The following is a 20024-nucleotide window of genomic DNA, read 5'->3' on the forward strand; positions in this document are numbered from 1 at the left end:
AAGAGGTATAGAAGTCGACAAGGCCAAGGTGGAGGCAATTGAAAAATTGCCAACCCCAACATCTGTTCGTTCTTTGAGAAGTTTCTTAGGACATGTCGGATTCTATAGGAGGTTTATTAAGGATTTCTCAAAAATTTCCAAGCCATTATCTACCTTGCTTCAGAAAGAAGTGCCTTTTGAATTTTCAACTGAATGCCTTCATGCTTTCAACATCTTGAAAGACAAATTGATCCATGCACCTATCATGGTAGCACCAGATTGGACCCTCCCATTTGAATTAATGTGTGATGCGAGTGATTTTGCTATAGGAGCTGTTTTAGGACAAAGAATGAACAAACATTTTCAGCCAATTTACTATGCTAGCAGAACCTTGACTGGACCCCAACTCAATTACACCACCACAGAAAAGGAGCTGCTAGCAGTAATATTTGCACTTGATAAGTTTCGTTCATATCTGATATTATCCAAGGTTGTTGTCTACACAGATCACTCGGCATTAAGGCACTTGCTTACCAAGCAAAATTCAAAACCAAGACTGATCAGGTGGATCCTTTTATTGCAAGAGTTTGACATTGAGATTAGAGACATGAAGGGTGCTGCAAACCTGGCTGCTGACCATCTCTCCCGGTTGGACACGGTAAGCTCAAAAGAGGAGATAACCAGCAACATTCGAGAAGAATTTCCGGATGAGCAGTTGTACTCAATACAGAAATACTCATATCCTTGGTATGCTGATTTTGCTAATTATCTAGCTGCACAAGTCCTTCCTCCTAACCTTTCATATCAACAGAAAAAGAAATTCCTTTCTGATGTAAAATACTATCTGTGGGAGGAACCCTTTTTGTATAAATTGTGTGCAGATCAGATCATAAGGAGATGTGTCCCCGAGGAGGAGATGGAGTCGGTACTCCAATTTTGCCATGATAAAGAAGTAGGAGGTCATTTTGGAGCTAGTCGCACTGCAGCCAAGGTTTTGCAATCAGGTTTTTATTGGCCCACACTTTTCAAAGATGCCCATAGGTATGTGTCCACATGTGACAAATGCCAAAGATCGGGAAACATTTCCCGACGGAATGAAATGCCCCTTTCCAATATTTTAATCTGTGAAATCTTTGATGTTTGGGGTATAGATTTCATGGGACCTTTCCCGAATTCTTTTGGGAATAAGTACATCCTCGTTGCAGTTGACTATGTATCCAAATGGGTAGAAGCCATGGCTTTACCCACAAATGACTCAAGAAGGGTGGTACACTTCCTAAAGAAACTATTCTCCCGATTTGGCACTCCGCGAGCTATAATTAGTGATAGGGGAACTCACTTCTGCAATAGCCAATTTGAGAGGTTAATGCAGAAATATGGAATTACACATAAATTAGCTACCCCTTATCACCCTCAAACCAGCGGCCAAGTGGAGTTGGCTAACAGGGAACTCAAAAGAATTCTGGAAAAGACCGTAGCATCTGCCAGAAAAGATTGGTCCATCAAATTAGATGATGCATTATGGGCATACAAAACTGCATTTAAGACACCCATTGGCATGTCCCCTTACAGATTGGTCTTTGGTAAAGCATGCCATTTACCAGTTGAATTAGAACACAAGGCCTATTGGGCTTTTAAATTCTTAAATTTTGACATTCAGGCCACAAGGGCTAAAAGGCGGTTGAAATTGAATGAATTGGATGAATTCAGACTTACCACCTATGAGAATGCCAAAGTTTATAAAGAAAGAATAAAAAACTGGCATGATAAGAACTTGCTGAGACGGGACTTTTATGTAGGCCAACAGGTATTGTTATATAATTCTCGTCTCCGCTTGTTTCCAGGTAAGCTGAGATCCAGGTGGTCTGGACCCTTTACCATTTCACAGGTTTTTCCCCATGGGGCTATAGAACTCACCCACCCGGTTCAGGGCACGTTTAAAGTAAATGGTCAGCGCCTGAAACCATATTTAATGGGCGGTACTGTACCCCCTCCATCCACTATTTATCTTGATAACCAATAATCTTTTATGCTTGCTCATGAACAGGTTAAGGAATCTTTTTGTCATTTATCTATTTAGAATATTAGTTAGTAAAATAAAGATCTTTTTCTCAAAATTCCAATTCTTTAAGGACTCAGTTCATCCTTTTCTTTTCTTCAGTTTACTCTAGCAAGTGTGCTCCCCTAACAATACAAACATTGAGGACAATGTTCATCTTAAGTGTGGGGGAGTGAGCCCGAGGCTAGGGTATGAGGGCTGAAACCATGCACCCCAACACACATATGCAGGCAATGACATAACCAAAAAAGACTGGAACCCCTCAAGTTCATTACTATTTATTTGATGATTTTTTTAAGAAGGAATTCAATGAGTTGAGGGAGACTGATGTACTTGTTAAATTTTTATTCTTGTGAATGACCCAATTTGATATATGCATGAGAAAAGGGGAGCTGAATATGCTTTTCAGCATGACTAGCCCTAACTATCTTCATGTGTATGGAAGCCCTTGATTTCATGGTTATTGGTCAAGAGAGCTAGTGCACATCTGAAGTGTTGATTCTTGGGGTTCAATAATTGCAAAGAAGGACAAAAGCCCAAATTGACTCCGCTATTCTGAGCTGAATAGTAAAACTAGCAGCTTAGAACATGAGTCCTATTTACCTACCTCAAGCAAGTGACCAGTGTGAGATGGAGCATAAGATGCACTCACACAAAAAAAAAAAAAGAGAGAGAAAAGTGTGTGAGATGGAGCATAAAATGCACTCACACCGAAAAAAAAAAAAGAAAAAAAAAGAAAAGAAAAGGGTGAGATGGAGCATAAGATGCACTCACCCCTAGAATTAAGAAATTGTGGTGATAGCTGAGGTTCAAAGGGGCACTCTAAAGTTGAACTCTCATTAAGATTTAGTTACAGATGTGAAACTTAGTGAAATTTGATTATTAACCTTGACAATTAAGGAGTTGATTTATATATGAATTAGGAGTGAAGGGTAGACTATGATGAAATTCATAATCTCCTTTCCTTGGATCTTATACATATCTTAAATAGTAATTTACAAGAATAAGAGTTGAGCACTTACAAAAGTCCCCCGACTACTGAATGAATTTCTATCTTAAAAAGTTTATGGCTGATGTCCTTGCTTGAGGACAAGCAAAAGCTTATGGCTGATGTCCTTGCTTGAGGACAAGCAAAAGCTTAAGTGTGGGGGTATTTGATGAACTTACAATTTATCTATAATTTTTGAGGACTTTAGCATGGATTTTTATGCCGGTTTTATTAATTTTTGCCTTAATTTAGCTTAATGCTAAGAATAAGTTCAGGGATAATTAATCCAAGAAAAGGAAGGAAAAAGGCAAGAAAAGAAGGTTCAAAAAGACCAATTTCAGTCCAGCCCGGTCATGGAAGCAAGAGAGAGCACTTCGGCCCAAGAAGAGCAAGTGAATTCCTTGAGAAAACCCAAGAAAATAAAGCCTAGCTATGAGTAGAATTCGGCCCAGCAAGGAAGGCCCATTCTCAGCCCAAAAGAGCAGCTCAATGTATAGCTATCATGTGCTAAGAGAGAGCCTAAGTGCAGCCCAAATAGCAGCCCTTAGGAGGCTTTCAAGAGAGCTCTAGAAAGTTCAAGAAAGGGGTGTAATACACCCCATTCTAGAGGCTTCAAGAAGGGGGCAAGAGCCCCCTTGAAAAACTATATAAGGAGGCCTCTAGGAGGGGGGAGAGGTGTTCAATTGCTTGAGAGGAAGGCTCTCCCACTCTTAGAGGTTCGGCCACCTTGAGAGAAGAGAAGAGAAGAAGGCTAGGCGCAAGGAAGAAGAAGAAGAAGGGCTGAAGGAAGTTCAAGACAAGAAAGCTAGAAGAGAAGGTGAGTTCGAATTGAGGGTTTGTGATTCAAAGATCTTTTGTAATAAATCATTTGTAGTTTCATTCTCTTTTGATTTGAATTCAGTTTCTTTGTTATATTTTCTTTCTTCTTTCTCCTTGTTTCCATTCTTACTTGATGTATTTCAGCTTGTAAAATTTCAGTTCAGCAATCTAATTCTTTTTGATTCATTCAAATGGTCATGAATTGTACTTGAAGTTTCTTGAGTAAGGGTGTTATTGTAGATTAATTCGGCCAACTAACCTTCAAAACTCAGATCTGAATTCTCAGATCTGAGATTGCAAGATCTGAATTGCTTGAAAGAGAATTCAGATCTGCAATTTTCAGATTGGCCGAATGGATCTAAAGCTTGGAATTCCTAGAGTGCTTGAGAGAGACTCTAGGAATTCAGATCTACTATTCAAGAACTGAATTGAGTGCAAGGTTAGAGATAACTTGCACAATTCAGTTGGTGATCAATTCAGACTTGAATTGATGCCTTAGAAGTGTTTGAAGAAATGCATGCATGGGGATTAAATTCTTACTAGAGATAGAAGAACCGTCACTCATGCATAGGATGAACATGCGCTTGAGAGAGGCTGTTCATGACCTTGGGGTTTCACCAAACCAAAGCTCAATGATGATTTATTCGAATGATCCAAATTGATAGATTGCTGAATTCTGAGATTGACATTTACTGCTTACTCTTCTAACCTGATTTGAAGGCAATTGGGCCAATGATTTAGATAGATTTTAATTTAGGATTTTTTAGCTTTCATTAAAGTTTTGATTTATTTGTTGATCAGATAAGAAGTGCTCAATTTAGTATTGGTAATTGTTTTCTAAATCCTCGTGGGAACGATACTTCACTCACTACTTTATTACTTGAACGGCTAGTGCACTTGCTAGTGTCGCAATGAGCCACACATCAGATAGCTACAATTATCGAATCTTGTTCCATTGATTCTATTTAGGTTAAAACATGTCAATACATTGGTTAAAGGCTATCATGAACAATTGACCCAGAAACATATTAACCTAATTGCTACTTGTACCACTATTCGTGACAATTATGGATCATCGAACCATGGATAGCTGTAGGAAAATCAATATTAACTAATTTGTTAGACTAAATAACATTAACATCCATAGAGAATAAGCACAAGAATCAACGAATACTTGAAAAAAGCAAGAACTTGAATTAAATATTGAACCTCACGATGACACAATCGAACATTCCCCCTTGAACCAGAAAAGAAAAGCTTAACTGCTCATGATTTTCAAATCCTCCATGCTCTGCTTCTCAGAAGGCCGAACTGATCTTTCTTGATTGATCGAGTTGCTTGATGCTTGATTGATGCCTAAAGCTAGTCCACCGCCCCCTTTATATAGCTGAGGGAGAGGGCTGTTTTCCAACTCCTTTTAGGAGATTAACTTCAATTAAAAAAGTCCTGATCTATTTTGAACTAATCCTATCCTATCTCTTATCTAGTGATCTAATCTCAATCATCTTATCTTTCTAGGATTACATTCAAAACTAAAATCTGATAAGACTCTCTTTTTGGAGATTACAATCGAAAATGGGACTCTTGGCTCTTGAATAACTTGGGCTGCTACAAGGCTCTTTTGCAAATTGGGCTTCAGCTATGAAATGGGCTTTGCTGCGAACTTACTCCGACTTTGGGTCCGATTTCATCTTCGATGCGTACCGAATATGTCAAAACCCAAAACATAAATGTTGTGGGCCTATCCCTCATCTTTCTAGTGTATCTTGAATTATCCAAATCGGAGTTCGGAATAGAGAGAGTTATGCCCAGATTACTGAATGGTGCCAAAATTGTGCAAAATCATCCAATTAGCCTTGTTTTATTCAAATCGCCTTCTTGCTTGCCCTGAATCGAAATACAAGAGTAATGAGTCCAATTAAGTGCTAAAATAATGAAAAAGAGTGAATATTTGGGGATAAAAATAGGGTATTTTTTAGTCTCATCACCTAGCTCTTGTTCCATCAACATATCACCAGTGCATCAAAGCCAAACACAAGGGGCATGTGATTAGAATCCCGACTACCATAGTCCCCTTCGGTAAGTCAAAGAAACACCTACAAGACATGATCTATTACACAAAACTAGCAAATGAAGGGGAGACAATGATAGCCAAGGTAGAAGGGACGAAGCTACCTTGCACAGAGTAAGCCTCCAACAACTACAGAAAAGAAAAGGAGAACCAGATGCGTGCGGGTAATAGGTGACAAAAGAAGAACTATTACACCATCATCACAGACTATGAAGGTGAGGATCCACCGGCAAGTAAGAAGGCCATTCCTAAGGTATGAGTTGGTTTTTGAGTTCAAATTATGATTTACTTTATCTTATTCTAGAGTTTGATCATCAAGCTGTCCCCATAAGCAAAATGTAAGGTATGCTATATTGAGTTTATCGCAAGACACTATTATGAAATTGTTTCCAAAAAAGTATATGTGAATTCTTTCTTTTTGACCAAACTATCTTCTGATAACATGAGTAATGCAATCATGATTCCTCCTCTAATAAAACTCTAAGTAATGTTTCAACCAGAAATACTTTGTCGGATCATTTCCACAAAATGATGTTGCTGTAATTTCATCATTGAACAATAAATCACAATCCAAACATGAATCACAAACGTTAGAGGTACAACAATAAACTGTATTCAACTCATGATTAGTAGCACACACAAAAAGACATTGAGTAACACTTGCAACAATAGGAACTGAGAAAGGAGACTTTAGAATATTGCGGTGAAGTTCAAACACCTCCCAAGTGCATGATAGATTCCATCGACATGGTGGGAGAACCCTTAGAGGAGATAAACCTAGCAGTAGAAGGAGTAGTGAAGAAACTACTAAACATATCAACTAGGTTATGACCCAAAGATAGAGAAAAGTTGATCACACTGCTGAAAGGTAAAGACCTTTCTTTGTCGCAAATCACTGAGACCTATTAAAAGATTCTAATATGTATGTACTTTCACAGAATTTCAAGATGTTTTCACCTGGTTGTATGACTAGATGCTAGGCCTAGACCTGGACCTCGTCAGGTATTCACTATGTATAGATCCCAAGTTTAGGCCAATAAAGCAACCACAAAGGATCTTTAAATTGGAAGTGGCTTTGAAGATTAAAGTGGAAGTTGAGCGACTCTTGAAAGTAGGGTTCATCAAACCCATAGCACAAACTCAGTGACTGGCCAATATAGTACCATTGAAGAAGAAGAATGAGTAACTCAGGTTAGTGTTTCTAGCTTAGTTACCTAGTGTTAGCACATCATCAGAAACTAACCTATCCCAACCTTATCGCATGTGTTGTGTCAACTTTAGAGACCTAAATAAGGCCTGCCCTAAGGATGAGTTTCCCCTACCAAACATGAAGGTGCAGATAGACCTGACAACAGGCAATAAACTTTTCTCCTTCCTAGATGCTTACAGTGGGTACAACCAAATCTTCATGGACCCTACAGATGCACCTCACATGGCCATTAGGATGCCACTACAAGATGATGCCCTTTGGCTTAGAGAATGCTGGGACCACATATCAGAGGGCCATGACAAGTGTCTTCCATGACATGTTACACAAGGAAATTGAATGCTATGTGGACGATACAGTGGTCAAATCAAAGAGGCGGGAAGACCATCCTGATGTGCTGAGAAAAGTGTTCAGTCGGTGCAGAGCTTTTAATTTGAGGCTTAATCCATTGAAGTGCGCATTCGGAGTGGAATCTGGAAAATTTTTGGGATACAAAGTGGACCAAAGGGGGATACACCCAGATGAGAGTAAGGTGAAAGCAGTCCTAGGTCTCCCATCTCCAGTTAGTGAGTCCTAATTAAAAACCTTCCTAGGAAAATCTCCTACCTTAGGAGGTTCATCCCTAGTCTTGCACATGCGGTGATGCCATTAATGAAGCTAGTTAAGAAGTTTGTAGAATTCAGGTGGACAATTGAGCACCAATAGACTTTTAAACAGTTGAAGGTTACCTTTGCTAAGGCCCCAACCATGCCGCCACCCAAGGAAGGTCATGAATTTAGGATATACATCGAATTGGGTTTGGAGACAATAGGATGTATTTTGGCATAGGAAGATGGCAAAGGAATAGAATGTCTGATATACTACGCCAGTAGGACCCTTAAACCAATTGAGAAGAATTACTCTCACATGGAGCAGCAATGCCTCGCACTGGTCTTTGCCATACAAAAATTCAGGCATTACATCCTAGATCAAAAGGTGAGACTCATCACATTAAATGAGCCAATCAGGTTCTTTATTAACAGACCTCCTTCTTCTGGTAGACTTGTCAAATGGATGATGTGGTTGAGTGAGTACATGATAGAGTATAGCCAACCTAGGGCCATTAAATGTTAGGTAGCAATAGACCTCTTGGCCGACTTTCCCTCCAATGGTGACTTTACCATATCAGAAGAAATTCCTGGAGTCATATCCATGATCATAGTAGCCGAAGGAAGAGAGTGGTTCTTGACTTTTGACGGAAGTAGTACTAGTACTTCAGTCGGTGCTGGAGTCACCTTAACTTCACTCGACGGTCAAACTTCTGCTTACTCCTTCAAACTCCAGTTCCCCTGTTCCCACAACATAGCTGAATACGAAGCCTTAGTTTTGGTTTTGATCAAAGCAATAGAGTCTAGAGCCAAGGATATTAAAGTGACCAGTGATTCCAAATTAGTAATAGGCCAGCTTGATGGAAGCACTGTGGTAAAAGAGTTGATAATCCTACCATATAGGACCTTGATCCAGAGGCTAATCCATGACCCGAATGTAGACTTTGAACACCAAAATAGAGCCAAAAACAAGTTGGCCGACGCACTAGCTACCCTGGGATCAAAACTTCAGTCTAGCAAAGATCCAATTAAAATTACTATCCATACACTTGCCAAGCCATCAACCATCACATTAGAAGACTGGGTAGAAAAGGAGGATAAAATCATGTCGGATGACTGGAGGTACGAAATAATCTAGAAATTAAGCAGCCTGATAGTGGGGACATAGGATAGCAAAGTGCTTTTGAGGTTTCAACTAGTGAATGGGGTGCTATACCATAGATAGGAAGGCAGGGTGAGAACAAGATGCTTAGGAAGAGAGAAGTAGAGGCAATCCTAAATGAGACCCACAAGGTCTATGTGGAGAAATCACTAGTACCCTATACAGAAAATTGCAAAGGTTGGGGTACTACTATCCTACGGCGAAATTAGACTCTGCCAAAATACAACGTTAGTGTTAAAAAGTGTATCCTAGAGGTGGATGGGATACGATGCCTCATGGTAGGCAATAAGGATTGGAGGAGTATGTACATAAGCTACATAAAAGACAACACACTACCAATAGACCCAACATTGAGAAGGATACTCCTATCCAAAGCTAAATGGTTCTATCTTCAGGAAGGAGTATTATACAAAAAGTCCCATACAAGAAAACCTTTGTGATGCCTGGCCAACAAAGAAATTGAAGAAATACTAGAAGTAGCCAGATTTTGGATTCTTCCTTGGGTGTGAACAACTCCATTGGGTGATACTGTTTCTCCGTATCAGGTATAATCCCTTCCTACTCCTTTTGGTTCAGTTTATGGTTCAATAATTATCCTTGAAAATATGATTTTCTAAATAGGGAATGTGATTCCCAGTTGGAGGGAGAGAAAAATTTTTGAAATTCGCCCCCTTATTCTGCAATCTTTGGGCATCCATGTGATGGATATCCTATCCCTTCAGAAGGACAGTCAAAAACATGTGCATAGATGTTACAAGTGCCAGATCCATGCCGAAAGGATACATAAACCTACCAATAGCCTTCAACCTATCATCACGCCTTGGCCCTTCCACACCTAGGGAATAGATCTCATAGGAAAAATACATCCCCCTCTAGAAGATACTATTTCATTATAATGGCCACAGATTACTTCACCATGTGGGCAGGGGTTATACCCTTGTGAAGGATTTGTGTAGAGAACATAGCCAACTTCCTTAGGCAACAAGTAGTCCACCAATTTGGAGTCCCGATGAGGATTTTGATAGACAACAACTTATCTATTAAGAATCAGGAAGCCCATGACCTTTTAGGATAGTATAGTGCAAGATTAGGAATGTCAACGATTTACTACCCACAAGGAAATGGCAAAGCAGAAGCCACCAATAAGACCTTACTAAGAATGCTGAGCAAAATGATGGCTGATAATCAAAAAGATTGATCAGAAAAGCTATTTGAAACCCTATGGGCTTATCACACCACCATTATAAAAAGCACACAGGTGACACCTTATTCACTAGTGTTCAACCAAGAAGCAGTGATGCCGGTAGAGATACGGGTGGTGTCTGATCGTGTAGCCTTTGCGATTAGAAAAAGGATTAGGCCAGAAGACATGGATCAACTCCTTACAGAAAAACTAGAGGGTATAGATGAAAGCAGGGAAAAAGCATTGTAAAGACAGATTAAATATAAACAAGCTCTAGCTACAAATTTTAATAGATTACTGAGACCCAGGAATTTCAGAGAAGGAGACAAGGTACTCAAGACAGCATTGAACGTTAGACAGTGCAAGTCCACTAGAAAATTTGCTCCAACATGGGAAGGCTCATATATGATCAAAGACACTCACTCATCTAGCTATTCTGTGTTAAAATCTATATATATAGGAGAGCAAGATGAAACAATAAATGGCTACTAGTTAAAGTATTACTTTGAGTACTATTGTACAAGATGTAATTCCACTATCTCATGTATTTGCTTTAAAGATAAATGTATCAAAGATATTATACAAGTTTTCTATTTTACTAAGCATTCTTATGAGATTGTACTTTGCTTATAAATAAATACAATGAATTCTTGATGCATATGTTAATAGTTCATGCCTTGCGATAAAGTTTACTTCTTCTCAATTCTAGCGATAAAACCCTGATGTGTCCATGTATAAAATCAACTGATAACTATTTGTTGTTACAATGCTTTAATCAGTATAACTTGTGTACTCACCCTTGAATATTATCTCATATACTCCTATCTCTTGGCAACCCCAAGATTGCACTCTTATTCCCCGGTAACCCCAAGAAGGCCCTAGCAACCCCAGGTGCGCTCTCTTATCTCCTGGCAACCCCAAGATAGCACTCAGGTTCCCTGGCAACCCCAGGATAGCCTTGACAACCCTAGGTGCACTCAAATTCTCTAACAACCCCAGGAAGGCCCAGGTAACCCCAAGCGCATTCAGATTCCCTAGCAACCCTAGGAAGGCCCTAGCAATCCCAGGTACAATCAGATTCAGTGGAAACAAGGCCCTATCAACTCTAGGTGCACTCAGATGTTAGATAGTTATGCCCTTTAGCTCCAATCTGATTGATGTACCTTTTTGACATTTATTGTAAATGAATAAAGTACATAATTGATTCAAGTCAATGTGGTGTGTTTCTGTGTAATACCCTTAAACTGGACACTTATGAGACTCGTGCTAGTTTAGAATCTTCACAGCCGTTGGATAGATCTGGAGAGACTTATCTTGCCAATGCTAACACTGATGTGCCGCCAAGTTGGTTAGGGTGGCTTGTCTCAGCTGTCAGGTGAGACCTGAGGTACATGCAGTGTGGATTCTCTTGAAATCCTAAACCGGACCAAAATTCCAGTATTGCCCTGGACCTTGAAGATAGATGGACAAAACAAAAATGTTATATGTGACCCCTAGACTCGATTATGATACTGCACTAGATGTCAGATTGGGCTATCTTTGATATATCAATCAGTGTGATATTTAGAGGGGGTCAAAACTTGGGTTTGTTGGGACAGTTTGAGAATTCATCTGAGTGGGTGATCATAGTGACAGGATCAGCCCCTTTGTTGGACAAAGTGAATGATTGGGGATGCACTCTCTATAATGGAAACCTAAACTGTCGACAGTTGATTTCAACCGTAGAAATTTGTTTTTGCAAAATATATTTAAATAAAGATATACATATATATATTATGGTTTCAAAATGTTTGCAAAAAGGTTTTAATTCCTAGGATCCATGTGAGTAGAGAGTGCTACACTGTTCCTTGCAGCCGAGGGAGAGGTCCTCTCTCGTCGGGTAGTGTTTGATCATTATAGGCTGAGAGGTTAAGTGTAAGACCATTGAGGATACTGATGGGCTAATCTTGCATCTGCCCACAGTCCTTGGGTTTTCATAAGGTGCCTGGACCCAAAGACCATTTAGTGTAAATATTGGGCCCATTAAGAGCCCATGGTGATAGACTCAGGGGTTCACTGTCTCCTACAATGAATTTGCCCAGGCCTTGTAACAAAGGCTGGGCTGAACCCATGTGGCTGATGTGTAGATCAAGGTTTGGGTCCCATGCCATACAATGATAGCCAACTGGGCAGCAGATTAGGAGGTTAAGTGAGCACATAGACTTAATGGGCCTAAAGCCTAATTCGAACTGGCTTAATAAGATTAATTAAATAAGGGGTGGTTCTAGGATTTGGATCAGCTGATAGGATAAGGTATTATCCCTATCCACTCAAAGAGTCCAGATCCAAACAAAGATTTGGATCAAGAAACTCCTAATTTGATTAGGAAGGCTGATCTTTATCTGTAGATAAGATAAGGGATTATCCTTATCTCTTAAAGAGAGTCCAGATCCAAATAAATTATTTGGATTAGGAAACTCCTAATGAGATTAAGAGAACCTCTCTTTTAAGGCTATAAATAAGGAGAGCAGACCTCCAAACTTAACTTATAGTTCGTAGATTATAGAGAGAGACAATACAGTTTAACTGTTCTTGGTCTTTTCTTTCCTGCTCTTGCCACCCCTACCCAGTTTGATCTCCACCAGTGGGAATGATCAAGAAAGGTTCTTGATATTGCCTTTTGCTAGAAGAGGCAATCTGAACTTGTGCTCACCAGCCCTCCATCATATTCTTGTTGAAGAGTTCGGTTCTTGCTGAAGAGTCGTCCTAATGATTCTGCTTCACCTCACACCATGTCATCTTCAGTGGAAGTAGTCTTTGGTCTTCTCCTTGGACGTGAACACCTTTGTTGGGGGTTACTGTTATTACTCTATATCAGGTATATCTCTCTCCTCCCTTTTGGTTTCAGATCTAGTCCGGTTTGGTTTCAAGATTGATCCTTGAAAATGTAGTTTTCTAAAATAGGGAATTCGATTTCAACATGGGAGAGAGAAATTTTTGAAAATTTGCCCAACCTTCCTGCAGGGTTTGGCCATCCATATGATGGACCTCTCATCCCTTCATTGGTATCAAAGCTAGGTTTAGATCTAGATCTACACAAATGGGCAGAAGGCGTTCTACCCGATTTGCGTAGTTAACATTTTTCTAGGAAACTGGTTCCTAGTTTTTGGGCGATTGATCTAAAATTAAATCGTTATAAATGTGATGAGTGTTTAGAACTGTTCTATATATTTTTCTTGATTTTTGGGCTATTTGTATGGTAGAGATCGAATTCTTTAATGGCGCAATAAATCTGCGCACCTGCTGTTCTATTCATTCTTGGTCTGTAATTAATTATTTTTAATTTTTAGACAGAATGTATAGGAATTTAAATCTGATGTAATATTAATTGAAAAATAGGTTTTCTATTTTATTTCATTCGACGATGAAGCAGAAAATGCAGAGGAGAAATTTTTGCAAATTTGGGTTCATCCATCTGCGATTTGCAGTTTTGGAAACTGCATACTACGATCTAATCTTTGTTTTGCAGGGTAGCAGTCTTATGAATAGCCCTCCTACTGATTCTTGACTATCTTGCATCAATAATTTAATTTCAAATCATCTTCTTGAATTGAATCTTGAATTAAACATCGAATCCTAGACCCATTCAAACTAGATTGGACCAAACTAGTTGGACTGAATTTATGGTTCGATGGGGGCTGTTCTCAGCCCTAAAATTTTCTATATGGGCCAAGGGATTGATGGTTAATTGCAAGATGCAATTCAGTCCATATCTATAAAACCCAGTTTTAATCTATTAAAACTGCACTCTCTTTGATGGAAACCAAAACTACTAGTAGTTGATTTCAACCGTTGAATTTTTTTTTGCAAAATATATTTATATAGAGATATACATATATATATATATATTTTATATATATATATATATTTTATATATATATATATATTATATATATATATATATATTATGGTTTCAAAATGTTTGCAAAAAGGTTTTAATTCCCGGGATCCATGTGAGTAAAAAATGTAGCACTGTACCTTGCAGTCGAGGGAGAGGTCCTCTCTTGTTGGGTAGTGTTTGATCATTATGGGCTGAAAGGTTAAGTATAAGACCATTGAAGGTAATACCTGATGGGCTAATCTTGCATCTGCCCACAGTCCTTGGGTTTTTATAAGGTGGCTTGACCAAGGGACCATTTAGTGTAAATGTTGGGCCCATTAAGAGCCCATGGTGATGGACTTAGGGGTTCACTGTCTCCTACAGTGAATTTGGCTAGGCCTTATAACAGAGGCTGGGTTAAACCCATGTGGCTGATGTGTAGATCAATGTTTGGGTCCCACACCATACAAGGATTCCCAACTGGGCAACAGTTTGGAGGAAAAGTGAGCACATGGACTTAATGGGCCTAAAGCCCAATTCGAACTAGTTTAATATGATTAATTAAAGAGGGGCGGTTCTAGGATTTAGATCAGTAGATAGGATAAGGGATTGTCCCTATCCACTCAGAGAGTCAAGATCCAACTAGAGATTTGGATCTAGAAATGATAAGCTTAAGTTATTCATAAGAATTTGGGGTGTTTTTAGGCTTAATTGTTGAGATTCTATGGTTAATTTGGGTATTTATGAGAATTTAATGCATTCGGATGTTTTGTCACTTTTCAGGTAACTAATCATCAAAGATGAAAGTTTTGGGCCAATTTGGGATAAGCTGATAAGGATCAGGGACTACAGTGCAAAGCTCCACACGTAGCTGTAGCCCAACCGAAACCATATGGCCGAACAGCAGTTCGGCCCATCAAGGAGAACAACCCAACTGCAGTTTGGCCCACTAAGAACAACAGCCTAGTCTGTAGCCTAGTGGAGGCTCCAAAGGCGGCTAGCTTTAGAGAAGGAAGGGAGGCTGAAGAGAAAAGGTATAAAAAGAAAAGAAAAAGAAAGAATTTGGGTTCATACCCTTAACGAAAACAAATGAGAAGAAGAGAGGAGGGGATTTTTGGACAAAGCACACTCAATTCAAAGAGAAGAGAAAAAAGGAAAACACAAGAAAACAAGGGCGAAGACAAGATTGAAGATTCTTGAGCCAAGATTGAGATATCGGTTGCAAGATACTTTCTTTTTCTCTTGTAATATCATGTTTACTCTTGATATTGGGATGTTGCTTGTTCTTAATTACATCATGAGGGGCTAAGTTTCTATTGCTAGGGATTAATACTTGATCATGCATTGATTTTCATTCATTAATAAAATCGATGAAGTTCTTGTTATATTGTGTTATTTGTGCTTATTACTTATTATTGATTGATCGCCAATGATTCATTCTTTAATCAAGATTATTCATTGAGAGATGATAATTGAGGTGGAACTAATAACCCTTATTTGACCAATAATTAGGTAGAGATATCATTTGTTGGTAGGATTTCCTTGTAGGTGTATTAATAACTTATGTTTTTGCAAAGAGGATTTCGATTGAAAGAATGACAATTCATTGATTGTAATTCCATTTAATTGAACAACCCTCAAGAGATTTTATTGATATTGAATCTTGTTGATCGTGATAGGATTAATCCCTAGCAACTTTTTTATTGATTTTGTTCAAATTATTGGTTTTTGTCATTTAATTTCCTTAATCAGTAGTGCTATTTTAAATTCCTTAAATCGCAAACCCAAATTGCTTATTGCTTTAAACAATTTGAGAAGAAATTAATAGGTGGCTAAATAATTCATTCCTCGTGGGAACGATTCTATATTCCTTACTATATTAGTTGCACGACTCCGTACTCTTGCGGATAGCGATCAAGTTTTGGCACCATTTTCGGGGAAAGAATTTTATTTAACCCCATAATTAATTTAGTTTTTCTTGATTTAAAGCACAGTTCTTTATTAGTTTTTGCTAACCCTAGCCATTTAGGGCCCATCAAAATCTAGCTTTATGAAAGTCAGTGGGAGCTACTTTGGTTTAACTTAAATTAAACTAGGGCGTAATAATGTTGTTCTCTCCTGAAATATGGGTGCAAGTGATAGGGAGATTCATGTGATGAACTCTCTAAAGGCCTTCCATCATTAGTTTGTTTGCATAATTAATTTAGTTTCTCTTGATTTAAAGTGTAGTTCTTTATTAGTTTTTGCTAACTTTGTTTGTTTGCATTCTTTGTTTAGGTAGTGTTTCTGCGTATGCAAAGAACTTGAAGTTCACAACCCGAGCTTCTTCCTTTCAGACCTGAAATCGAGAAGTTTGTTAGAGAAAACAGGAAAGCTCAGCAAGGAAGGTTTTCAGAGGTGGCGGAGGATAATGGAGGTAACCATGCAGATCGACATGATAATGAGAGAACTCTTAGAGATTTTGCTATGCTTGGGCTGCATGGTGCACCTTGAAGGTTAAAGCTAAAGCGTGGTTAAATTCTCTACCATCAAATTCCATAACCACATGGGCACAGCTGGCACAGGCTTTCTTGGCTAATTATTTTCCCCCAGCTAAAACCGCATAGATCATCAAAGACATCACTACTTTTTAGCAATTTGAGAATGAATCATTGTACAAGGCTTGGAAAGATTTAAGGATTTGCAGAGAAGCTGCCTTCACCATGGCTTACCTAAGGGACTTTTGATTCAGACTTTCTACAATGGAACCACTTGCACTAGTAGAGGTACTATTGATACTATTGCAGGAGGTTCCTTGATGAGGAAAACTATAGATGCTGCTTTTGATCTTTTAGAGGAAATGGCAGCTAATAAATGTTTGTGGCCAACCGAGTGGCTAAATCCACTGAGACAGGGAGGAAATTAGAAGCAGACTCCATAGCATCCTTGCAGGCTCAAACTTCAATTTTAATCAAACAATTGGGCACCATGAACATGCAAGCCAATGCCATCAACAATACTATTCAACCAATCTGTGAGTAATGTAATGGTATATGTCATGTTAGTTCTAACTGTTGCGTTGGAAATTTTAATTTTGCAAATGGAAATTTTATGGAGCAATGCAATTTTATGGGGAACCAATTCCAAGGAAGGCAGGTCAACAACCCGTACTCCAACACATATAACCCAGGGTGGAGAAATCACCCCAATTTTTCATGGAGTAGCAATACCAACAACGCTGGTAGTTCCAGTTTCCAAAACAACAACATGCATAGACAGCAAGGAGCACCAGGATTCTAGCCACATCCTTAGCAGGATAGATCAGCTTCTTTTTGAAGCCAAGCTGGATAAATTCATGGACATGATGAGTAGCAAGATGAGCAGCCAGGATGAGGCCCAGAGAAGGATGGAAGCTAAATTTGATCAAATTGAAAAGAACCATTCATCTTCAATTCACAACTTGGAGGTGCAGATAGGCCAACTAGCCAATGCTATTTCGGCTAGGAACCAATGTAATTTATCAAGCAACACTGAGACTAATCCAAGGGAGCAGCTCAAAGCAATTTCACTAACGAGTGGGAAAGTGTTGGAGCCAAAGAAAGATGTGAAAAGTAAGAGAACGGGTATAGATGTTGAGAGTACTTCATCAACCAATGCTGAAATCTATGATGAAGAAATCGGTGATAAGTCAGAGGAGAACCAAGGTGACAAGGAGAATCACTCTAATGCCCAACCTTCACCCCATGTCACACGAATCCCTTTTCCTCAAAGACTGAAGAAGCAGCATACTGAACAACAATTTTCCAAAGTTTTGGATATTTTTAAGAAGCTACAAATCAGTATTCCTTTTACTGAGGCTCTTGCCCAAATGCCTCAATATGCTAAATTTTTGAAGGAGATCATCACTAATAAGAGGAGATGGGAGGATGACCAAACTGTATCATTGACTGAAAAGTGCAGTTCAATCATTACCAACAAGATGCCTGCCAAATTGAAAGACCTAGGGAGTTTTACAATTCCATGTGTTGTTGGTAGCATTGAATTTCCTAAGTGTTTATGTGATTTAGGTGCTAGCATTAATTTGATGCCTTTGTCTATTTTCAAGAAACTTGGTCTTGGAGAAAAGAAACCGACCTTGATGACTTTGCAGCTAGCAGATCATTTCATCAAGAAACCTCATGGCGTGGTTGAGGATGTACTTGTGAAAGTGGAGAAGTTCTTATTTCCTGTGGACTTTGTTGTGCTAGATTTTGAGGAGGATCGTGATTGCACCTTGATCCTTGGCAGACCATTTCTAAACACAGGGAAAGCTTTGGTTGACGTGTATGAAGAGAAACTGACCCTTCTAATTGGTGATGACAAAGTGGAGTTTAACATGTCCAAGGCTATGAAGCATCCTATGGAGGAAGAACTTTTTATGAGAATTGATGTGATCAATTCATGTGTGAAAGAAGTATGTCAAGTTAGTGAGGTAGAACAAGACTTTGAAGTTGATGCAACAGATGGCAATGCTTGTGACATTGAACCTTTTGTTAAACCTAAATTACTAGTAAGAAGTGCTAACCCCACTCCTCCTTCTATTGAGCAGCCACCTAAGCTTGACTTGAAACTTTTACCATCACATTTGAGGTATGCCTTCTTGCGAGATGATAATACCTTGCCAATTATTATCTCAAACAAACTATCGAATAAGTAGGAACAAAAAGTGTTAAATGTGGCAAGGCGTAGGATTAAGGCTTTAGGTTGGAAAATTTCTGACATAAAGAGTATTAGCCATTCTATTGTGATGCACAAAATTCACATGGAGGATGGATTTCATGCCACAGCTGAGAAGCAAAGAAGATTGAACCCGCACATGAAGGAAGTGCTGAAGAAAGAGATTGTTAAGCTCCTTGATGCAGGTATTATCTATGCAATTTCTAATAGTTCTTGGGTCAGTCCTGTTCAGTGTGTACCCAAGAAAAGTGGTATGACTGTTGTGAAAAATGAAGATGGTGAGTTTATTTCTAAGCGGGTAGTTGATGGATGGCATGTGTGTATTGACTACCGTAAGTTGAATGCTACAACCAGGAAGGATCATTTTCCTCTTCCTTTTATTGACCACATGTTGGAAAGTATTGCAGGTCATGCCTATTATTGCTTTCTGGATGGCTATTCTAGATCTAACCAGATTTTCATTTTTCCAGAGGATCAAGAGAAAACCACTTTTACATGCCCATATGGCACTTTTGCTTATAGGTGAATGCCTTTCGGGTTGTGTAATGCACCAGCTACCTTTCAGAGGTGTATGATGGCCATTTTCTCTGACATGATTGAAGACATAATGGAGGTATTCATGGATGACTTTTTTGTTTCTAGTGATTCATTTGATCTGTGTTTGGCTAACCTTGACAGGGTTCTTAAAAGATGTGGGGGAGGAGACCAACCTTGTTCTAAATTGGGAGAAGTGGCACTTTATGGTGGAGGAAGGCATAGTTTTGGGTCACAAAATTTCTAGCAAAGGTATCGAGGTTGATAGAACTAAAACAAAGATCATTGAAAAGTTGCCACCTCATACATCGGTAAAGGGAGTAAGAGGTTTTCTTGGCTATGTTGGCTTTTATAGGCGATTTATTAAGGATTTCTCATCTATTGCTAAACCTCTTACTAATTTGCTGATTAAAGATGTCCCTTTTGAGTTTGATGATGCATGTTTGAGTGTTTTTCACAGGTTAAAATCAGCTTTAGTATCTGCACCAATCATCTCACCACCAGACTGGTCTTTGCCTTTTGAGATTATGTGTGATGCCAGTGATCAAGCTATTGGAGTTGTGCTAGGGAAAAGGAAGGATAAGAAGATGCATGTTGTGTACTATGCAAGCAGAACTTTGGTAGATGCCCAACTCAATTACACAACCATTGAGAAAGAGATGTTAGCAGTGGTGTTTGCAGTGGACAAATTCAGATCAAATCTGCTTGGCTCTAAGGTAATAATTTATACTAACCATTCTGCTCTCAGGTACCTTTTTGCCAATGGAAACTCCCCTGCATGGCAGTATCAAACAAGCTCAATAAGGGACACTATCTCCCTTTCTCTAAGCACTTCACCCTAAAAGTATGGCTTGCAATGGTGACCATTCACCTTAAAGCGC

At 39.0% G+C, this 20024-nt stretch overlaps 1 protein-coding gene across 2 annotated transcripts in view; it reads left to right on the plus strand.

The window, feature by feature from the left end:
* LOC148852778 (uncharacterized) overlaps positions 1–19142 on the plus strand; it is a 46246-nt gene extending 27104 nt beyond the window's left edge. The window contains exons 1-2 of one of the 2 annotated variants that reach the window (XM_088943037.1): positions 4405–6169; positions 16192–19142. In XM_088943037.1, the coding sequence (XP_088799163.1) occupies positions 16898–18589 (1692 nt within the window). In that variant the 5' untranslated portion in view covers positions 4405–6169; positions 16192–16897 and the 3' untranslated portion in view covers positions 18590–19142. Of the gene's footprint in view, positions 1–4404; positions 6170–16191 lie in introns of those variants that run through there. The other variant, XM_088943038.1, reaches the window with a different exon arrangement.
* The last annotated feature ends 882 nt before the right edge of the window (positions 19143–20024 follow it).

The sequence above is a fragment of the Nelumbo lutea genome, chromosome 5, assembly GCF_056320005.1.
Source record: "Nelumbo lutea isolate HS-2025 chromosome 5, American lotus-T2T, whole genome shotgun sequence".
Lineage (NCBI taxonomy): Eukaryota > Viridiplantae > Streptophyta > Magnoliopsida > Proteales > Nelumbonaceae > Nelumbo > Nelumbo lutea.